Source organism: Strix aluco, chromosome 4, assembly GCF_031877795.1.
Source record: "Strix aluco isolate bStrAlu1 chromosome 4, bStrAlu1.hap1, whole genome shotgun sequence".
In the NCBI taxonomy this organism is placed as follows: Eukaryota; Metazoa; Chordata; class Aves; order Strigiformes; family Strigidae; genus Strix; species Strix aluco.
Window position 1 is genome coordinate 106,124,605 of NC_133934.1, and position 21,594 is coordinate 106,146,198.

Here is a 21,594-nt window from a genome sequence, read left to right on the forward strand (position 1 = left end):
GACTGGTTAAGGGATTAGGAGCACAAGTGATGTTCTTTATCCTTCCAGTTGCAGGGAATGATGAGGGAAGAAACAGGAAGAGCCAGCAAATCAATACGTGTCTCCGAGCCTAGTGTCACCAGCAGAATTTTGGGTTTTTTGATCATGGGTCGGTTTACATGATACCAGGCCTGCTGGAAACAGATGGGGTACATGTGTCTCAAAGGAAAAAAAAGGACTTTTGCACAGGAGTTAGCAGGGCTTATTGAAAGAGCTTTAAACTAGATTTGAAGAGGGGAAAGGGATAAAAGCAGGCTCACTAGAGATAAGCCTCGGGGCAGCACACTGATGTTTGAGGGATGGTGTGCTAGTGAGGTCCTTTGGTCTGCTGTCTCAGTGGAGGCAGGGAATGAATATCGGTGCAGCAGCAAAGATGGAAGGGTTATTGATGTGTTAGAAACCACAGAAACACCTGAGATTGGTCACATAGGACTTGGGGCCTGTCTGCCCAAAAAGTTGGCAGGATCAATAGCCCAACTGAAGTGCATCTACAACCAATGCACCCATCATGGGCAACAGACAGGGGGAGCTGGAAGCCATTGAGCAGCAGGAAAACTGGCATAATGGGATGACTCAAACAATTGGAGTGATGCAATGGATGGCTATAAGCTCTTCAGAAAGAATAGGTAAGGAAGGAGAGGTGGTGGAGTAACCCTGTATGTTAGGGAGTGTTTTGACTGTTTAGAGCTTAATGATGGTGATGATAGGGTTGAGTGTTTATGGGTAAGAATCAGGGGGAAGGCCAACAAGGCAGATGTCATGGTGGGAGTCTGTTACAGACCACCCAACCAGGATGAAGAGGCAGATGAAATGTTCTGTAGGCAGGTGGGAGAAGTCTCACAATCTAGCCCTTGTTCTTGTGGGGGACTTCAATTTACCAGATGTCTGCTGGCAATACAATATGGCAGAGAGGAAACAGTCTAGGAGGTTTCTGGAGTGTGTGGAAGGTAACTTCCTGACACAGCTGGTGAGTGGGCCAACTAGGGAGGGCGTCCCACTGGACCTGTTGTTTGTGAACAGAGAAGGACTTGTGGGTGATGTGGTGGTTAGAGACCATCCTGGGCATAGCACTGATGAAATGTTGAGTTGTCGATTCTTGGAAAAGTAAGGACTGGTGTCAGCAGAACTGCTACCTTGGACTTCTGGAGGGCAGGCTTTGGCCTGTTTAGGAACCTGGTTGACAGAGTCCCCTGGAAGGCAGTCCTGAAGGGCAAAGGAGTCCAGGAAGGCTGGATGTTCTTCAAGAAGGAAATCTTAAAGGCGCAGGAGCAGGACATCCCTGTGTGCTGAAAGATGAGCTGGTGGGGAAGAAGACCAGCCTGGCTGAAGAGAAAGCTTTGGCTGGAACTCAGTGGGGGGGAAAGGGAGAGTTTATGATCTTTGGAAGAAGGGGCAGTCAATTCAGGAGGACTGCAAGGATGTCATGAGGTTATACAGGGAGAAAAGTAAAAGGGCCAAAGCCCAAATAGAACTTAATCTGGCTACTGCCATAGAATACAATAAAAAATGTTTCTATAAATACATTAACAACAAAAGGAGGGCTAAGGAGAATCTCCATCCTTTATTGGAGTTAAGGGGAAGCATAGTGACAAAGGATGAAGAAAAGGCTGAGGTATTTAATACCTTCTTTGCCTTAGTCTTTAATAGTAAGACCAGTTGTTCTCTGGGTACCCAGCCCCTTGAGCTGGAAGACAGGGATGGGAAGCAGAACGAAGCCCCCATAATCCAAGGGGAAATGGTTAGTGACCTGCTACACCACTCAGACAGACACAAGTCTATGGAGCCAGATGGGATCCACCCAAGGGTACTGAGGGAGTGCTCACCAAGACACTTTCAATCATTTATCAGCAGTTGTGGCTAACCAGGGAGGTCCCAGTTGACTTGAAGTTAGCAAATGTGACTCATGTCTACAAGAAGGGCCAGAAGGAGGATCTGAGGAACTACAGGCCTCTCAGCTTGACCTTGGTGCTGGGGAAGGTTATAGAGCAGATCATCCTGAGTGCCATCACATGGCACAACCAGGTGATCAGGCCCAGTCAGCATGGGTTTATGAAAGGCAGGTCCTGCTTGACTGCCCTCATCTCCTTCTATGACAAAGTGACCCACTTAGTGGATGAGGGAAAGGCTGTGCATATTGTCTACCTAGACTTTAGTAAAGCCTTTGACACTGTTTCCCACAGCATTCTCCTGGAGAAATTGACTGCTTGTGGCTTGGATGGGTGTAGTCTTTGCTGGGTAGAAGACTGGATGGCTGGGTCCAAAGAGTGGTGGTGAATGGAGTTAAGTCCGGCTGGTGGCCAGTCACAAGTAGTGTTCCCCAGGGCTCAGTACTGGGGCCAGTTCTGTTTGATGTCTTTATCAATAATCTGGACGAGGGGATCGAGTGCACCCTCAGTAAGTTCGCAGACAACACCAAGTTGGGCAGGAATGTGGATCTGCTTGAGGGTAGAAAGGCTCTACAGAGGGATCTGGACAGGCTGGATCGATGGGCCAAGACCAATTGTATGAGGTTCAACAAGGCTCAATGCAGAGTCCTGCACTTGGGTCACAACAACCCCATGCAACGCTACAGGCCTGGGGAAGAGTGGCTGGAAAGCTGTCTGACGCAAGAGGACCTGGGGGTGTTGATTGATAGCGGACTGAATATGAGCTCGCAGTGTGCCCAGGTGGCCAAGAAGGCCAGCAGCATGCTGACTTGTATCAGAAATAGTGTGGCCAGCAGGACTGGGGAAGTGATTGTCCCACTGTACTTGACACTGGTGAGGCTGCACCTCGAATACTGTGTTCAGTTTTGGACCCTGCACTACAAGAAAGACATCGAGGTGCTGGAACATGTCCAAAGAAGAGCAGTGAAGCCAGTGAAGGGTCTAGAGCACAAGTCTGATGAGATGCAGCTGAGGGAACTGGGGTGGTTTAGCCTGGAGAAAAGGAGACTCAAGAGAGACCTTACTGCAGTCTACAACTACCTGAAAGGAGGTTGTAGAGAGGTGGGTGTTGGTGTCTTTTCCAAAGTAACAAGCGATAGGATGAGAGGAAATGGCCTCAAGTTGTACCAGGGAGGTTTAGATTGGATATTGGGAAAAATTCCTTCACTGAAAGGGTTGTCAAACATTGGAACAGGCTGCCCAGGGAGGTGGTTGAGTCACCATCCCTGGAGGTATTTAAAAGATGTGTAGATGTAGTGCCTAGAGACATGGTTTAGTAGTGGACTTGGCAATGTTAGGTTAACAGTTGGACTCGATGATCTTAAAGGTCTTTTCCAACCTAAATGATTCTATGATTCTATGGCTGTTGCAAGGAGAAGACTGACAGTCAGATGTGAGCTTCCAGAGGATATAGAGCTGTGGAGTTGTGAAGGCCTCACACTTCCCACTGTCTTGACCCAGTGGAGGTAGGTTTATTGTTTAATCTGGGGCCCATCATCCAGAGTATTAGCCTAACAAGGCATGATTCTTCCTGGTGAAGAAATAGAAATGATCTGATGGAAAACTCAAAACCTTTAGCTGGATGTTCAGCTGTTGAGTGGCTTTGGTGCAGAATAGGACTGTGGAACAGCCTAATTTTCCCAGTGTATTAAGGAACACACAAGGGAGAAACCCACATGCTGATTCTCACAGGGAAAGATCTTCAATTTTCACCTAGTAGTGGCTTCTGGTAATGAAATGGAAAGCCTAGAACATGGCTGAGCTGTTGATTTTGCAGGGAGAAAAGCAATACATAAAGCCATAGCTTCAGTGACAAGAGTCAGCATTTATCAGCCTTGACTCTGCCCAGGAATCACAGCCTCTCAGCAGTCACCTGTCAGAGCTTTTGGTCACTGTGTTCGCACTGCAGGATGTTTTCCCTTCTCCCTGCAGGACCTGTCTTTGTGTTCACAAGCAGTTTGTCCTCTATTGGTGCCCTCATCTGCTTATGGTTGTAATTAAACAGATGTTGCAATTAGTAGAACTTGTAGTGGGAACTAAATTAGCCTAATGGCATTGTGAACACCTTGTCCTTTCTTAATAAAGTTCCAACAATCCTCCCACTTCTGTCTGCCTCAGTTTCCAGAGCACCAGCAGGGTTAGTTTTCTGTATCTCAGGACACTTGGATCAAATGCCCATTTGACATGATAATAACGAGTCTCTTCTGGGCTGCCTTTGTGCATCTGAAGCCATTCTAACATGGTGCCTTAAGGTTTCATAGTAGTGTCAGTTGATTCAGCATACGCGTTATACTCACGTATATGCTGTGTACAGCCTGTGCTCATCTCCTCCTGGTTTCTAGCATCCATGAAAACCTTCCTGCACTGTTTCTTTGCATTGTGAAATAAGCATATTTGCTGATTTTTCATGGTTTGTTTTGACTTAGGAGTGAATTGTTCAAGAAGAGTCTTAGGCAATGTTTCTTTGGAAATACTTTTAAGCTTGTGTGGATTTTATGAAAGCAGCTACCATATAGAGTGCAGGATTCCAAAATGGCAGGACTGTGTTTTTGTTCAAACTGGTCTTTGCTAGGTCTCTTCAAAACTTGCAAATTCAATTAATGTGTGTTCAGGGCACCTGAGACTACTTTGTGCTTACTTACATAGTGGTAGATAAATTGAATTTTTTTTTGGGGGGGGGGGGGGGCAGGGTGGGGTGTGTGAACCTATTCTTGATAGCAGAGTGTAGGGAGTGAAGTTGTTTCAGACTTTGTCCTGGTTTTTGAATTGTAATAAAATGAAAAACTTTCGTCTGGAGTGTTATGCTACCAGCAGGGATAAGCACTGATGAGTGGATGATTTTGGATGACCAGTGACGTGCTGTACAGCCACAGCAAGGGATTTGTTTAAAACAGAAATGAAGTTTTGCTGTGTCCTCAAACCATGTCCTGGATAAGTCAGGACAAGTACCTTTTTGCACTGGTTGTATGTGTGCCTGGATGCAACTTAGTGGATGGATCTCAGTGGAATACCCAGAAACATGTTGCTTTTTCCTCCCAAGGCCAGTGTGATTTAGGGGCTGGCTTAGGGCATTAGGGCAGACATCCACCCTCAGTAGCTTACTGGAGTCCCTTGCAAGCTGTAGCACGCTTACTCTAGTGAAATACTGCCAATAAAAAAAAACTGCTGTAATTTTGCATAGTAGGCACAAATGGTATGTACCCCACACCCTGCTTCCCAAACTTCCCTGCTCCTTTTCTGTTCTTAATGTGTGTCAAGCAGCCTTCCCCTATCCCAAAGCTGTCTGCATGCCCATTTCCAGTACTGTGACTCCCAGCTGCGAGAGCAGCCTCTCCTTCCCAAGGCTGGGTGCTCTGGAAGCTGGCTGATCTCCTAAACTCCTGTAGCTCTTCAGCAAGTGAGTGGTGTTCAGATCCCAGAGGTGCCTGGGGAGCCTGTTGAGAGTTGCCGGAGTGCTTCCATAATGCATTCTGGTGGGGTTTCCCAAGCCTAAATGCAGCTTTCCCCTTACTCTTACCTCTGGCACGACTTCATGCATCCCCCTACCCCTCCTGCTCGTAGGAATTCCCTCTTTGCACTTTCTGGCTTTTGCTTCCAGGCATGTCTTTGAAGCTTTCCTGATCTCCTCCACTTTGGGATATTGCTGCTGACCTGTAGAAAACCTTTTCACCTGCAGTTTATATAAGAGGCTACTCAAAATGAAACTGTTTCATATCTCTTGCTTCCATGCTGCCTGGACTTCTCTTGAACTGCACTGGGGATGTGAGTCTCTTTCCCATGCACTTCGACTCCTGCCTCAGATGTCAGTCTTGCCCCAGAGTGAGTTAACTCGGAACCCAGGCTGTGGGACACTCCACATTTACCCTTACAAGTCTGCATGCTCCCTTCTGAATTGGTGACAACCAGGGTGTCTCACTGTAAGCAGTGTCAGAACTTGGAGAGGTGTCTGAAATCCCCTGGGGGAAGAAGTCGTCTTGGGTCTAATCATAACACACCCTAGAAAGACTCAGGAGAGAAGCTCATCAAGCTCCACCCAAGAAGGCTGAACTGGAATTGCAAAAGTTTGTTTGGTGCAGCCCAGTAATTGGGCAACAGTCTCTGTTGTCCTTGCTTTTCCTCTGGTAAATGACTCCACAGCTCCCTCCATCTTAAGGGAAGAAATTGTAGGAGGGTTCAAGTAATCAGGCTCATTCTTCTATGGGATTTATGGAGAAAAAAACCCTTGTGTATGTTTGCCTCTTATTTCTTACGGCTCATTAAGATATGAGTATCTGTACCACTCTGGAATTAACCCACCTGTAAGTCAGAGCTGGGGCCAGGGAAGAAGTGGGATGGAGCATGCCAGCTCTGAATGGGGGGTGGGGATGGAAAGACTTGAGGATGGGCAGAACCAGCAATCTGTCTGGGAGTTGAAGAGGCCCTCAGACATGCCAGAGTAAGGACAGAGAGAAGCTAGTTGCTGTGCTGAGCCTCCTGAAGGTGCACAGGGTGCAGGTTCTCTGGTGCTTGCACAGACACTGTGCTGTCCCGTGGCATGAAGGAGGAGTGCCCAGTTCCTTCCCTTGCCCAGGGAACTGGCCCTGCAGCTTCACCGCTTCAAGGCTGATCTTGTGTCACAGTGAGATGTCTTCAGTGAGCTGGCTCTGGGGCTGATACCTGGGCCTGTACAGTTTCTGTGAATTAACTGTTGTCTACAGCAAGTAGCTTAAGAGAAGTGGGACCCTTGCTCTGCCCTGCTGCCCCAGTGCCCCTTGTCTGGGCAGTAGAAGGATCTGGAGAAGGAGGAGGGAAGCAGGTGCACTCTCTGAGGATGACAGTTCTTGGGGATTTCTGCACACTAGCAGGGAGCTGCAAATTAACCAGCCTCTGGCCAGCTGGTCTCTCTGAAGCCTGGCTCTGGCCACCCAGTGTCCTAACTGTATTGTTTTTTCTCTGACTTGCAGAAAGTGATGCCAGAAGCCTGCACTGATCCCATAGTCCTTCAGGAATCAAAGCTGTGAAATGGAGGTGTGGCAGAGCTGGGAGATACAGCCCCCCTCATTCCCACCTTTGCTACCTACATTGTCCTCCTGTTACATGAGCACCATGGCAGCAGGGGCAGCCTCAGGACAGGAGCCTAGTGAACTGCTTGTCGAGAGTGTGAAAGAGCAAAACAAGGGTGTTCTCTCTTCAGTTAAATCTCTGCATCTTGCTGTTTTGGAGACTTTGCTTGGGAAGAAAATTTTAAGAAAACCCACTGCTTCCCTCCCATCCCACCATGTATGCTTGGAAAAGAAAAAGCACACATATGGAGAAAAACCGTAGTTCCAGGCTAGCCCTGAGCACATGAGGGTGGCACCCTGCACTTGTGACATGAAATGCAGACACGCTGGATCACGCTTACTCAGTGAGCAGCCCTGGAAAAGCTTACACTGGCTCTCAGGAAGAGGGATTGCTCTGCCTTGGTGCCTGTAATGCTCTGTGTTGCACAGGTGATGGTAGAGGCCTCAGCACATCACCAGCAAGTGCAGAGCAGTGCATCTGCCACTGCTGGCTCTGTTTTTTATTATGTGGCTGTCCCAGATGAAGCAGTCTTAGTCTGTGGATAAACCTCTGCTCAGAATTCACTGAGGTTGCCCTGATGTTCCTATATATGAGGAGTAATTGAGAGATACCAATCTGCCTCCTTCTGCCTGGAGGCAAGGACTAGTTCTGTAGCTTATGTTGAAGCTACAGCCTAAGCCCAGCTTATCACTACACTAGCAACAGGAGTGAGTCAAACAAGCTCCCTGGGCCGAGGACTGTGTCTTCCTCCTTAATGATAAAGTGCCTTTTGCATGTTTCAACTCTACATAAAAACTTTCGTGAAGTGTTATATTGAGATAACCAGCCAAGGCTGTGTTGCTCTTCACAGCCACAGTAGAGGGGTTTGAGTATGATGGGAATCCAGATTTGCTCCAGTGTGGAAGCTTCCTACTTTATAATAGAGAACAGGAGAAGCAGCCCTCTTACTAGCATCTGTGTCTCGTAGACACTGCCCCTCTGTATGCTGCTGTTTATTTTCTAAACACAGATGTAGGTCCTTATATCCCTTCTCTTTCCTTTCTAGCATCCCTCCACTGGTGGAGACATCAAGTGTCCTTATACTCCTTAAATCATGCAGTTATACATATATCATTTGAGGGGGGGATGCGACAAAAACCACAGCCATGTGGAATGGATAAAAATAGATACCATTTTTGACAAAACATTTTTTAGGTGTAATTATAATGTCTTTTGACACATTAAAAAATTCAAGTCCTATCTTTGATAATTTGGGATTGAGGATGTGGGTCTAAAATGGCTTTTCAGTAGAAGTTTTTATGTGAAATAAAAACATTTGAAACGTACAACGAAACCTGACACATTCATATTAAATGGTTGAAACAGTCTACATCTGGCTTTTAATAATGTGAAAAGTTTTACAGAATGGAAAAATCATCTTTCTGTCCAGCGCTACTGTTGTGCTCTTTTCTTCCCTTCTGTGTCTTTCCGCTCTTTCTTCTGCACATGCACTGTGTTCCTAGCTAGGAGATCCCACTGGTTCCTTCCTACCTTCTCTGTACTGTCCATCTGCTTTGGGCATTATTTCACCTAGGTCTGAGAAACCTGTTCCTGTTTTCTGTCTTCTGTAGTTATAGCTCACTGCAAAGGTAGTTCAGACCTTGCTCACAGATGCATGCAGTTTGCTGTCACCAGTATGCTGCAGAAGCAAGAGCTGCAACAACTCTTTGTGTGTGTGTGAGCAGTCAGACATGGAACTTTGTGGGAAGGAGTCAGGGAAAGGTGAGTTTGCTGTAAAGAGAGATGATTTATCCTGCAACATACAGTAGAAACTACTGTTTGCTTTGAGGTTGTACATCCTCTACCTGCTGCTGTGTAGCAGAAAGACAGACAGAGCACCCTGCAGTTTTCTGTCATTTATTAGAAATGGCCCCTTAGGAACACACACATGCAAGTTACACAGCAGTGCCAGGGGCAGCACACGTTCGTTCTCTCTGTCTGGTTCGAAGTGTGCAGTGGATCCTGGGTAGCTCTACACCTCCTCCCCACAGGTGCACTGGGAGAGAAGTCCTTGGTGCACTGGGCATGCCTGAGACATTGCCTGCTATCCTCCAGGGAGGCAGTCACCAACTGTCCCCCACGAGCTTTGACCCGAACTCCTCTGGGACTTGGTCTTTGACATCAGTCAGTTGAAATGTTGCCTGGACAAGAAAAAACACGTAGTAATGAAGAATGATTGACAGAGTCCAACACTGATCCACCAGTAGGACTGGTGTCCTGGAGAAGTTCAGCTGAGCTTTAGTGGAAGTTTGGCAGTGAAGACAGGAGACAACGCTGATCTACACAGGGTCTTCAGCTTCAGTTTTTCTTCTTGTTTTGTGACAGTGCTTCTACCTCCAGGTACTGCAGCCCAATCAACATCCCCATAATAGAGAAACCTGTGAGGAAGATACAAGATGAACTGTGTAGAAAATGCTGGATGGGAGACAAGGCATTTCCTCCCACCATGCCCTCCCTGCCCTTAGCTCATAGCCCCATGCAGAGTTTTTCTTGGAGGGGTCATAGCAACAAGGAGAGCTTGTAGGGGGAGGATGCAGAGCTCTACTTACTTGCTACCATGAGGGGTGCCATAACTCCAATTGTCAAGGCTGCAGTGTGGTAAATGAAGACCTCAGAGAGGAAGTGAACAAGTGCCAAAAAGAAGGTGAAGAGTGTGATGTAATAGAGGCTGTTGGAGAGCAGAAAGAAGCAGGTTATCATATAACCTATAGTATGGGCATGAGCATGGCTGAATGGAAAAGAAGCAAATCTGCATGCTGTCCTGTCTGTCCTTACTGTGGCAGCACGGGGTGGGGGGGGATGGGGACGGCTTGGTCCCTTGCCTAGCGAGGTGCTAAAGCTCCCGGGGCAACAGCTGAGAGAACACGGCAGTGTTCAGTGGTGCATTGAATGTCACAGGCATTATCTAGCCTGAAGGTAGAGAGAGCAAGGGTAGGGTACCGGTGAAGTGAGAAGCATATGCGCACACAAAAAGAAGAGAGAACTGGATGAGCCGAGAACTAGGGCAACAGGACTTGGCTGACTCCAGGCTGCATCACCCAACACATCTTTCCACCTGTGCTCTGCTACCCTCTAGGGGCCACAGTTGTGGAAAGGGAACAGCTGAGAAACGACTGGCTTCACGGTAATTGGTCACCCCCTGAAAACAGGTAATTGAGTCCCTGCACCTCCCTACCACAGACAAGCCTAGGCAATCCAAGGACGTGCTGCCAAGTGAACAGTGACTTCTGCTGCAGGGCTGGGTAAGGCGGTGGCAAAAAAGTGAGTTCTAGTAACCTCCAACACAGGTTTTGTCTAGCACTGACCCACAGTCAGCCTGCTTGGAAATCCCTCTCAGAAATACTTGTTACCCCAGGAAGAAATGGCCTGCCTACCACCACCGTGTCAGGCTGCACCTCAGGCCTTCTCCTCAGCCCCAGGTAAGTGTGTATGGAAGAAGGCAGCAGATTAAGACCACTGCAAGGGGCTTCTCAACCTGCCACAGTCTTTAGATGCACTGTCACAGGAAGGGAATACTGAGCATCAGTCAGACCACAGCGTTAGCTGTTGCTTACTGTCAGCAGAGCTGCAATGCCATCAGAAAATGCTTTCCAAGCTGGAGCTCAGGAACTTGTGACATAAGAAATTCTTAGATCTACCAATTTCTGCCTGAGCTAAGAGACTGAACTCGGATGCACAGGCTCTCCCCACAGAGGCAGAATGGAGCAACAGTTAACACATGAATCCTGCACTGCTATTTAAGCTTTTTCGGGGGAATGCTTTCGACCCTGTAGAAAGTTCAGGAACAGGTTTTGATTCCCCCCAGTACTCCTTTACATACGTCCTGTTGCGGATGTCGATGGCGCAGAGACAGCGGATCACTGATGACAGCAGGGTCCAGACGCCAAAGGTCCGAGCCTGGAGCCCGTTCACTGCACAAAGAAGGGGGGGAAGTACATGGAGACCCCGCACAGCCCCGCCTGCCACCCCCCCGCTCCTGTCCCCACCGGGCAGGCGCACGTCCGAGAGCGGCCGCTGAGGCGGGACCCCGAGCAGGGCCCAAGGCTCACGGCGGGAACACGACCTCCAGGCCTCGGGGCGGCCGGCGCGGCCCTTACCGAGGCTGGGGCTGGCGGTGTACAGCTTCTCCGAGAGGAAGCCGTGGTCGCGGAAGCTCTGCAGGGTGTTCCCGGCGGCGATGACCGACACCATCACCAACCAGCTGCGCAGCACGTTCAGGAACCGGCTCATCCTCCCGGCCGGCGCGAAACCTGCCCGCAAGGACCGGACCGGACCGGGCCGCGATCACCGCCCGGCGCCGCCCGTTACCTGCCGCACGGTCTCGCCGGGACCCCTCCCGCGCCCGCCGCCACCTAGCACTCCGATTGGCCGCGGGCGCGCCACTCCATCACGCACCACACTGACGTGAGGGTCTCCACCGCCAATCGAATCTCTCACCACCCGAGGGGGGGGGTCCCGCCCCTCCTTGGCCGCGCCTACCATGAGGGAGGCGGTGGAAGCGGCGGGGAAAGGGCTGGGCGCGCGGCCGGACTGTGGCGCCTGCGCACTGGGGTGGGCGGGACGCGCCTGCGCAATGGAGACGGGGTGGGACCATCTCCCATCGGTTGTTGTAGTAACGGGGAAGCGGCGGGAGGGGCCGGGTCTGCTGGGCCGCTGTGTCCGCCCGCCCCGTCGGCCGGGCGATGCGGGATCAGGTATGGGGAGCAGAGGGCTGAGGGAGCTGTTGTTTCAGGGTGGGGGGCGGTTGGCCGGCGGCTCCGGGGCGGGAGTCGTGGCCCCTCGGGCGTTCCCCGCCGCTCTTGCTTGTTTTGGAGTCGCCGCAGGCCGCCGCGGGGTAGGCTGGCCTCCAGCCGCCAGGCCGGGCCGGAGGGCTGTTCCTGGGCCGGTGGAAGCGTTACGGGGTCTAGCTGACCCCGGGCGGCGGGGGAGTCTTGGCGCCGGGGAGAAACAGGCGTTTCCCGCCGGGCCGGGCCTGGCCAGCACGCTGCGGTTCTGCGGCCGGAGGCAGGGCAGGGCAGGGCCGCGCTTCAGCGGCTGAATGACTCTCGCGGGCAGGTGGGGAATAATGTGCTGGAAGGTGGTGCTTCTTCCCACACTCCTCTGGCTAGGAGGTGATTTACAGCCTGTAACGAGCTTGTTGATACTTCTGTGAGAAGTATGTATTGGTAGGAGGTGAGAGTTATCTCATTTCTCTTGCTGTCCTGCTCAGCTGTCATTCATGCTTTTAATCCTTACTGCAGGTAACTGCTCTTGCAAGATCCCTTGAATCCGCAGGAAGGAGTCTTGGAGGCTACTGAGACTGAACTGTATGAAAACTCCCAGAGGAAATGCCAGTTGGGATGGCTCGAGATCTGGAGGAAACTGGCTCATCCTCGGAGGAGGAGGAAGATGTTGTAGATGGGCTGGAGTAAGTAGGAAAAAAACCTCTTGACTGTTTATCTCCCTGTGCTTTCTGCAGGATTTGTACTAATTTGAAAAGACAGTTGCATTTCTTACACTCCTCCTACCTCTAAAGTGGGAGATGGTTTGGGCCTTAAGCCTGAGGGCAGCCTATCTACATTTCTAGCCTGAAAGACCACTATATTCATCAGGGTTGGAGGTGCAGCTCTTCCTTGGCTACTCTAAAGTCTGTAGTTTCATTGATGTCTTTCTGTCATGTTCCTAAACTGGGAACTTTCTTGATGATGTTTAAGAAAATGAAGGAAATATATGTCCTTTCTTTTGTTTAGTGTTTTTAGTTTTTACTTTGCTGCTGAGAATGGAAATCTACCGTGCAATAGACTGATACGCAGTGTTTTATGTCCTTTTTAAAAAGCTGTCTTGTGAGAACTCAACTACTAGAGTTCTTATTACTTGCTAGTGTATGTTTGTTCCATCTTTGTTTAGTAACTTTTTATCCTTGCTTGTGAAGGAGTCGCTCCCTTGTTCTTTCCCAGAGTGGAATCCCTTTTCCGTTTCAGCTGGACCTACTTTAATATATTCTGTTTGTTTTCTTTTGGGTGCATGTTGTGACTGAGTGCCTAGTTGCAAACTGCAGAGACTTAAGGCATTTAGAGGAATGTTCCTTCATACCAAGTAGTTGGCTCAGACTTGTCAGACACTCCTGGGTGGAAAGGTCCAGAACTGCCTTCACCTGGAATGTAATTGTAACAGTGTGTCTGCATCAAGTGACCAAGGGTCATGCTAGGAATGAATAACTGTAACCTGGAGAATTGAGCCTTACTGCAAATCCTCAGGACAGGCTTAACATAAACTCCCCTTCTGTTGCCTCAGCTCATTTCCCACTTACATAAGGCTCTAGCCTATAGCGTAAATTCTGGAAGCTTCTTGGGTCCCTTCCAGCTAATTACACCCCAGTAGCTGATTTTTTAAAAATTTTTCTCTTTAGAGGTGGTGGAAGCAGATGTGAGTGCTGTGAAGTTAATTTGTCTGGGTGATAATGGTAATAACTTGGTTAACTTGCCCTATTATCTCTGTTCCTGTGTTCTAAGTGTAGGAAGTGTTTTGTCTTCTGTAGTTTCTCCAAACCTTTGGTAGACAATGTTCTTGCATATTCTATAGACAAATGCTTCTGTGCATCTCTGCCTGTCTTTATATTTCTTCTTGTCTGTGTAGATAGAGATGTGTCTCTCCAACCCCTCAGTCCTGTTTTCTGTTAACTTTTTAATGGTTCCATTTCCTTGCATAGCGAGTCATAAGCAGTCTGAGTTTTATTTGCTTAGGGAGGTTTTCTTTCTGTGATCTTAGGATTTTATATAGTAGATCTTAATTTTTTTTTTGTGTGTGTTCTTAATTCCTCTGAGGAGATGATAGTTCCCAATGTAGCCTTGTTGTTTTGGACAGAACTGATCACCGTATCTCAGAACCTGTATCTTGAGTGGCTGGCTGGGGGCATCGTTGTTGAATTCTGGGCTTGCATTCTACTTCATCTGGCAGAAATTAAAAAGAACAAATGCACATATTTATCTGTTGTGTTCTGCCAAGCCTGTTCTGGTCTCAAACTCTGCATGAGTGCCTTTTTGTGCACTTCAGAGTCCAGGATTACAACCAGGCGGCATGCACTTACTTGCAGCTCTTGAATTGGAGACTAGAACCTGCATTCTAAAGTCTGGTTGTGTGGATACCAGCAATTATGGTTTATCCTGAATTATAGATCCTGTTTTCAGGCTATAAATCCAGAGAACTGTAGCTGCGAAAATTCATGGGGTTTGTCCCAAGTTACACTCAGTAAAATAAATACAAATGATACTGACTTACACTGGCAAGACCAACCCAAAAAGAGGATGATCTGGAAGATTCCCTTTATAGCTGTGTACCAAGGCTGCCTAGTGTGTGTGAGTCAGCACAGGCAGGGCACAGGAACAACCACAAAACCACGGCTGAAATGCAAAGAGTAAATTTATTCTTGCTACATTGTCAACCAGGGGATCCCTGAAGCAGCCCCTGGGCAGAAACATGCAGGTGGGGATGCAGGCACCATGGAGCTCAGTCCTTGCTAAAGGATCACCGAACCTGCTGTTTGTGCCATTTTTTTAGGGATTTGTGCAGGTGTAGTTTACTGCTGTGCTTTGATCTTGCCCAAAGCAGGGCAGGAATCTCAAGCATGTTTGTTTAGAGTGCCTCTCAGTCTATCACAGGCCTGTGTTATCTGAACACCGGTGTTGTACCTGTCAAACGCACAAGGGTAGACAACAATCAGACTGATGTATGTATTTTTCTACAACCCAGCTGCAAGACACTTGAGTGTGTTGACAATCCTCCTTGCCAATCTTCTGTTATTTTCCCACAGGCCCACAGCCCGTGTCCTGCCCGCAGGCTAGGTGGGCAAGCATGGGCAAGTATGGAGAACTGCCATGTTCTCATTGTAACTGCTGTGTGTATGAGGCTCAGCAATTGCTTATACTGGCTTGCCATTTCAGGGATCATCCATGTATCAAGTGGACGGGTGGCGGCTGCAGGCGGATCCCGGTCTTGGTGTTTCATGCTGAAGCCATTCTGACCAACGACAGTTATCTCCGACTAATTGGAGGTGGGTGCAGCTATGTGCCAGCTTTTGGTCTGAATGCACGAGGTGGAAGTCTCTTACCTGGATGTTCCCTTCTCTTTCTGATGGGCAAGAGGACGTGGTGGGGAGGAAATTACAATCCTCTCTTGTCTCCGAGTACTGAGATGTTCAGAAACACTCGGTCAGTTGGTGAATGTCTGTAATGTCATTGGGTTGTGACAAGTGTCTATATTTGTCCCTCCATTGGACGTATTTTGAGTTGGAACTGTCTGCTTGCAAATCAAACTTGGAGGCTATGCTAGAATTTATGACCAGAATATAAATTCACTACTCTCTAGCTAAGAACTTAAAATCAATCATTGCAGTGAGTTTTGAGAGGGTTTCACTGGGAAATAAAGCAGCCAGCCCCACAGTGGAAAGAACAAATCTCTGCATCTACAGCCTCACAACTGTGAGTGAGGCCATAAGCAAAATGATTGCTGCTCTGGCAGCACTTGAGTCATGAGACCAAACCTGTCTAGTGTCAAATAAGGGAGAGCCTTTAAATAAGAGGCTAAGTTGTTATAAACAGTCACTCTGGATTGTGAGAGTTAGCACTTGCGGGTGTGTACAGCTGGTAGCTCCTTCTGGATGTGCTGAGTTGGAGAAAAGTTAAAATCTACTCAGCTTCTTTTTGTGAAGATGCTGACACTTCTTTCTTCTCTGGCTTCTTCCTTTCTTGGGTAATTGGTGTCCTCATTTTTAATATCCTATCAAAGCAGAAATGCCTCTGGCTCATTGGGGTAAGGGGTAGAGAAGGTGATTTGTGTGTGGAAACTCCTGATCCTTTTCATGTGAGTTAAAAACATACTCAAATGGTGACAGAAGCTGATGGTAATTGTAACTTGTATTCTAACTGGAGTGTGGTGTCTCTTCTGCTTTTTCTCAGGAGGCAGAGGCTCTTTGTGGCTTAACAAGTCTACTGCTGAATAGTGCAACTTGTTAAATTTCCTTGAGCTTTGTCCAGTTGCAGATTAGGATACTTCTTACTCTTTTCTTTAGACTTATTTTTATTGGTAGAACATAGTTCCTGAGGTTTAATCTAATCTTCGTCTTTCTATTCTCAGTTTGAACCAGTTTGTAAAGTGCCTTTTCCAAGTGATTCTGTATTCTAGCTTTGTAATTTCTGCCTCTACTTTCTTTGAACTCTTTTACGGATTGTCACATCCTTTTGTATGACAACTGGCCTCTAGTCTTGCTACTTGCTTTCTGTTTATCTTGTACCTCTAAGGCTGCTTAGTGCTTTTGTTTTTGACTTTCTACTTGGATGGTGGTTTTCTCTTTTTCTTTCCTTGTTCTATTTACTTTATCTCCTACTATTTTTTGCAGTTATTTATTGGAAGATCAGTACAGGTGAATGAGATACGGACAGAAATTCTGTGTTTTATTTTGGGTTTTCAAGATCTAAAAAGTATCATAAAAGCTAGCCGTGTCAATGAGGGGCATATGGCATGATTGCTTTTAGCTAGGAATACCAATCTTGAATAGAGAAGAAAGAGCTGAGATCATGTGTGGAGTGTTATAAAGCAGTCTATATAAAGAGCTACTTAACGAATGCCCAGATTTTTTTTTTTTAGGATGTCCTGTGTTTTATTTTGATATGATAGGGTTCAGTGATACAGCAATATTGTACCTAAGGCTTGATGTAAATCAGTTCAGTGCCATCATTGGAGTTAATGCCCCAAGAGATGGACAGGCGTTTCCTGTCGCCCTTTGTCTGTTATGTGCTGCCACTGCGTGGATGCTCCACTGTGGATTAAGTGCAGCTGTACTCTGCTGAGTCCTATGGTGCTCTTCTCACTCCTTTGGTAGCATGGATAGCTCTGATTTATTCTTCTAGGTGCAGACTCTAATATCATGTCTCTTGCCCTCTTACCAGAGCGCTACCACTTGTCCTATAAGATTGTGCGAACGGACAGCCGTCTGGTTCGAAGCATTCTCGCTGCCCATGGATTCCATGAGGTGAGTGCAATGAGTTTCACATCTGGTTATGTGCTGGGCTGGGAGGTGGTGGTGATGATGATTATTATGTTTTTGATTTTTTGTGTGTTTTGTTTTGTGGTTGGTTGGTTTGTTTGTTTTACTCTGCAGGGTTAGAACCAGGAAGTTGATGTGGACCCACTTGAGGTTCTTTTTACGTGCTCTGCCAGTCAGACAGGAAATATGTCGTGATTTTGCTCTCTCAAAGGAACACCCTTTAGCCTTAAGTCTGCAAAATTAGGGAAAAAAGGATGCTGAAGTTGCATCATAAGTTGTTTTGTTTTGTTTTTCCCTTCTTCTTCTTCTTGCTTTTAAAGTGTCATCTCACACCCTTGGGAAGATTTGAAGGATTTAATCTCTCAGCCTTTGCAAGCTCAGTGAAGCATTGATGTAGTGTTTCATGTTTCTCTTCTAGCACCTGTCTTGCTCTAAAGAATGTCCTATATGCAGCTAATGACAGTTTGAGATGTGGGGTCGATTTTCTTCTGAATAACACCAAGTTAAGGAATTGGTCTCACAAGTTTCCTGAAGAAATCTGGAATTCTTTACAAATTGAGTTTAAACAGTCTATAAAAAGAACAAAACCCCAAGTTTGTTTAGAAAAATATGACATGGTTATTTCCCAGCACCACTGTACAGTAGCTTAGGCTAGGAGTCTGGCTAGAGTTGCCCTAATATTAGAGGATATAGTAGAGGAGATTGTCTTAAACTAGAATTGCTTTGGTCTCATAGACATAAGGTCAGAGTCTGTAGGAAAAGTGGTGCTTTTCATTCGTTCTATGTTTTTATGTGTGTGGTGTTTTTATGTTGCTTTTTAGGTGCACCCTAATAGCAGTGATTATAATCTCATGTGGACAGGATCACACTTGAAGCCCTACTTGCTGCGTTCCCTTACAGATATTCAGAAAGTCAATCATTTTCCTAGGTAAGGCCTTGATATCACGTTCAGCTGAATATCTTTGTGATGGTTTGCAAAAATCTGAACATAGATAGCTCTAAAAAAGATAGAGTATACATAATACTGTAAAGTCCCAACGCACTGGGCCTGCACCACATGCTGTCTTCATTCTAAATGGTCTTCAGGGTTTTGAGGAGATAGTATGTGAGTTGAAGCACTTGTCTATAGTCCAAATACTGGGTTTTTTTATTTTTTCTTTATTTGGTGGTATAAGTAAAGTATTTGGGTCTTTGGGTTCTTAGTTACAGAGTTAGTTATATGCTACCTGCTAAAGTTTACAAACACTATTATAACGGTTGGCTGTGCTTCAGTCTGTCTTGGGAATTGCAAGAGGTGCTACAAATGAGGATGGATATTAATACAGCTGTAGGACAGGGACAGTAAAACTGAAGAGTAGTTGCAGGTTTAGACATCTGACATCTACAGATGCTTTAGTAACTAGGATGAAGGGTTGCTGTAATGTGGGGTTTTTTATGTGGGGAAAAAATAGTCTCTTGTTTTGGGACTTCAGGTCGTATGAACTGACACGAAAGGACAGACTGTACAAGAATGTCAGTCGTATGCAGCTGGCCCATGGATTCAAGACATTCCATATCTTACCTCAGACCTTTATCCTCCCAACAGAGTACCAGGACTTCTGCAGTAAGTGAATGGCTGATGATGCCCAGACCTAAAGCAAAATAACTGTGTGGGGTGAAGGGAATTACTTTTAATATTCCAACCTCTTGATCATGCCAGTGGTTAAGGCAACAAAATTAGAGGAAGCTGGAAAGATGGTGGAAAAGGCCCACATGATTTTTTTATATAATTTCTACTCTGCTGTTTACTCCATGCCTGCCTAAGTCCTCAGGAAGCTGATGTGGACTTAAGGCTCCAGAACTGAGCTTTTTTTTGTGCAGTGTTGTTGATGATCAACTTCACAGTATCATGGACTAATATCTGGAAGTACTGAAGAGAGAAGTGCCAAAGGGAGGCATAGGGCAGAGAAATGAATCTATTGGAGCAGCAGGAGGGGCTTCAGGGAGGGGCCATAATAGTTGCAGTGAGTCCCAATGGGTAAAATAGGACATTGAAAAAGTAGACTTTGATCTCACAGAGTTTTCTAAAGCTTTTATTGTAGACATCATTCCTGATTCTTGGTCCTCTGTAAATAAGCAAAATGGAAGACGTGTTTCAGACTTGTGCTGTTTTCTTTTAACCAGATACCTATTCTAAGGACAGAGGCCCATGGATAGTGAAGCCTGTGGCCTCTTCCAGGGGTCGAGGTGTCTACCTGATAAACAATGTAAGTGTTCAGCAAAAGGACTGCTCTTTAGTAACACTGTCTGCAAAATTATGCCAGCTTCCAGGCAAGGGTCATGGAAACATCTTAACCAGACACTGGCCCTGCTCCGGATTTCAGCCATACATTGCTGAGCAGTTCAACAGTCCTGAGCAGCTGGCAAAACCTGCCTGGGCCTATGCTGCGTAACCAAAAGCAGTCTGTTTCTTTGTATGCTGTGCTTACCTTGCAACCTGCTTTCAAGTCTTCGCTTATTAGGAGCAAGTTCGTACTCCCTGAGACACATTGGGAAGCAGTGCTGCTTCATGCTCTCCTTGTGGCTGACGGTAGGCTGGCCTTGGGAAGGTTCCCAGAACTCTCCTTAATTGTTTCCCTGTGTGACCTAAACAGTCCTCAAACAGTCCCCTTGTCTCCCTCTTCCTGCTGGAAAAGAACAGTTAAAAGGAAACCTTATGTGATACAGCAGCATGTGTATCAATGTATATCAAGCTGTGTTATCTAAATACCAGTGTGTCCTTACTGAGGTGTAATGGGGATGGTTCTGTGAATTCAGTTGTGCTGGTTATAGTGTCTTTTGCCCTTTTTGGGCTTTGCAGGGAGTTAGGTTGTCACAGGTAACAAATACATCTGGGCAGGTGCCAAGCACATGAGGGGATTCCAATAAATATTCTCAGCAGCAAAACTGACTGGTGAGTCATTTTGTTTTCACTTACTCAAACCCCTTTAGCCTCCCCTGCACTGAAAGGGTCATGCTGCCTCATCTGTTCTCTGCTTGGATCATTTCCCATAAAATAAGGGAGCAATTCGCCAAGTGTATGAGGTAAGTATTTCCAGAGCTGCACTCAGCTTTTTCTTTGCTTGAAAGAGAGGAACGAGCTCAGGCTTATATGGCAGTTGGCCATGAACCGGGGAAAAGACCCTTCTGGGACCAATCTCCCTTTGAGTATATCTGTTCCAGAAACACTTCAGCTAGTTTGGCCCAAAGACTTCAGTTTCCTTCAGTGTGGTGCCATTAAGTGAGTGTCTTCTAGAATCTCATCACAAAAAAACCACCAACAAAACAAAAACCCTTTGAATTTCTCTGATCCATAATAAAACAGGCTGTCACTTTTGTTAATGTGCTGAGGGAAGTTGAGCTTGTTCCCTCACGTTGTATATGTACACTCTATGCCTAGGCTTCCTGCTCATGATGCTGGTGATATGCTGAATACATGCAAAATTGAATAAAGGCAGGATAATGGGGTTCTCTTGGCTCTTTTGCAAACTGAAGGCAAGAAAATGTTTTGCAAGAAACTGTATGAGTAGTTAAAACTGGTTATAAGAGAGAGGCTTGCATGCAGCAAAAAGTAAAAGCTTTTTCAACAGATCCCATGACTTTGTGATGTATATTTGTCATAGATAGAGCTTTCTGTTCTGAGCTACAAGGGTAGTGTCTTCCTAGTACAGTAGCCCCTGCTGTGAACCTCACTAGAAGGTATTTACTCATGTAGGCAAAGAGGTTGGATACCAGCCCAGGATCTAGCTATAAAGATCACAAATTGAGGAGTCATTTTCTTCACTTGCGACTTCCTCACCAACTGTAGTTACATACTCCTTCCAGTGTCTTTTAAACCCCTCCTCCATGTGTTTGGTTAAACACTTGAGAAGCAAACGGAATGACAGTCACTTCTTAAATGTGGTTTTTTCCTGCCTATTTTACATCATTGCCATGTGGCTGCTAAATCTGTATTCTACTCGAAAGAGCACTTAACTGGAAGGTTCAGTGGGCAGTTTTTTTGGCAATGTAATCATTGCCAGGCTTCTGGTTAGCATTTAATTCCCCTAAGTATGTTGTGACTGACAGTGTTTTTTTCATTTTGTTTTTGTTTCCTCCCTCCCCAGACATAATTATTGGTACAGAGTGGCTTTAGGAGGGGAAGGCCGTAAAAAAATGGTGGGTTTGATCTAGTCATCTTCTTATTCCTTAAGCCTCCTCTTTTCTCACTCTTGCATTCTCTGTTCTTCTGTAGCCAAACCAGATTGTCCTGGAAGACAACATCCTGGTTTCTCGTTACATCAGCAACCCCCTGCTCATAGATGGTGAGTGTGCTTAGGAATTGCTTTTCTCTTTTCCCCCAATCCCACACCCGAGGATCTCTGCAACCTTTGCAGGAGTTTAGTTGAATAATTGAGTGTTCTATCTTCCTCTAGTACTGGAAAAATATAACTAGAGAATTCCTTAAAATCCGGAAGTTTTTAAACTGGGAAACCTTCAGGCACCTATGTCAGCAGCAGATAATGGTTT

At 46.6% G+C, this 21,594-nt stretch overlaps 3 protein-coding genes across 14 annotated transcripts in view; 2 read left to right on the plus strand and 1 right to left on the minus strand.

The window, feature by feature from the left end:
* Positions 1 to 8,376, plus strand: part of FLVCR2 (FLVCR choline and putative heme transporter 2) — a 42,834-nt gene extending 34,458 nt beyond the window's left edge. For both annotated transcript variants that reach the window (XM_074824764.1, XM_074824763.1), the window contains one exon: positions 6,908 to 8,376. In XM_074824764.1, the coding sequence (XP_074680865.1) occupies positions 6,908 to 6,914 (7 nt within the window). In that variant the 3' untranslated portion in view covers positions 6,915 to 8,376. The remainder of the gene's footprint in view (positions 1 to 6,907) is intronic.
* Positions 8,377 to 8,887: 511 nt separating this feature from the next.
* On the minus strand, positions 8,888 to 11,561 carry ERG28 (ergosterol biosynthesis 28 homolog). 2 transcript variants are annotated; one of them, XM_074824765.1, is made up of 4 exons: positions 11,144 to 11,553; positions 10,867 to 10,957; positions 9,596 to 9,714; positions 8,888 to 9,424 (listed from the first exon to the last, which is right to left on the minus strand). In XM_074824765.1, exons 1-4 carry the CDS (start codon positions 11,274 to 11,276, stop codon positions 9,345 to 9,347), a joined length of 423 nt encoding a protein of 140 aa, XP_074680866.1. In that variant the 5' UTR covers positions 11,277 to 11,553; the 3' UTR covers positions 8,888 to 9,344. The 2 variants fall into 2 exon arrangements, with proteins under 2 accessions (XP_074680866.1, XP_074680867.1); XM_074824766.1 differs by lacking the exon at positions 9,596 to 9,714 and having other exon boundaries at positions 11,144 to 11,561.
* Positions 11,562 to 11,659: 98 nt separating this feature from the next.
* TTLL5 (tubulin tyrosine ligase like 5) overlaps positions 11,660 to 21,594 on the plus strand; it is a 136,599-nt gene continuing 126,664 nt past the window's right edge. For all 10 annotated transcript variants that reach the window (XR_012623305.1, XM_074824767.1, XM_074824772.1 and 7 more), the window contains exons 1-8: positions 11,660 to 11,740; positions 12,287 to 12,453; positions 14,966 to 15,075; positions 16,970 to 17,052; positions 17,889 to 17,995; positions 18,540 to 18,670; positions 19,231 to 19,313; positions 21,320 to 21,389. Coding sequence is in view for 9 of the 10 variants with exons in the window: in XM_074824767.1 (XP_074680868.1) it covers positions 12,374 to 12,453; positions 14,966 to 15,075; positions 16,970 to 17,052; positions 17,889 to 17,995; positions 18,540 to 18,670; positions 19,231 to 19,313; positions 21,320 to 21,389 (664 nt within the window). In the remaining variant the exon portion in view is untranslated. The remainder of the gene's footprint in view (positions 11,741 to 12,286; positions 12,454 to 14,965; positions 15,076 to 16,969; positions 17,053 to 17,888; positions 17,996 to 18,539; positions 18,671 to 19,230; positions 19,314 to 21,319; positions 21,390 to 21,594) is intronic.

Coding starts and splice junctions, on each gene's coding strand:
- ERG28 (XM_074824765.1), bottom strand. CDS start 11,276: ATGAGCCGGTTCCTGAACGTGCTGCGCAGCTGGTTGGTGATGGTGTCG. Junction 9,715..10,866: donor ATCGACATCCGCAACAGGAC/GTATGTAAAGGA, acceptor GCTCTCCAACAG/CCTCTATTACATCACACTCT. Junction 9,425..9,595: donor GGCACCCCTCATGGTAGCAA/GTAAGTAGAGCT, acceptor TCTTCCTCACAG/GTTTCTCTATTATGGGGATG.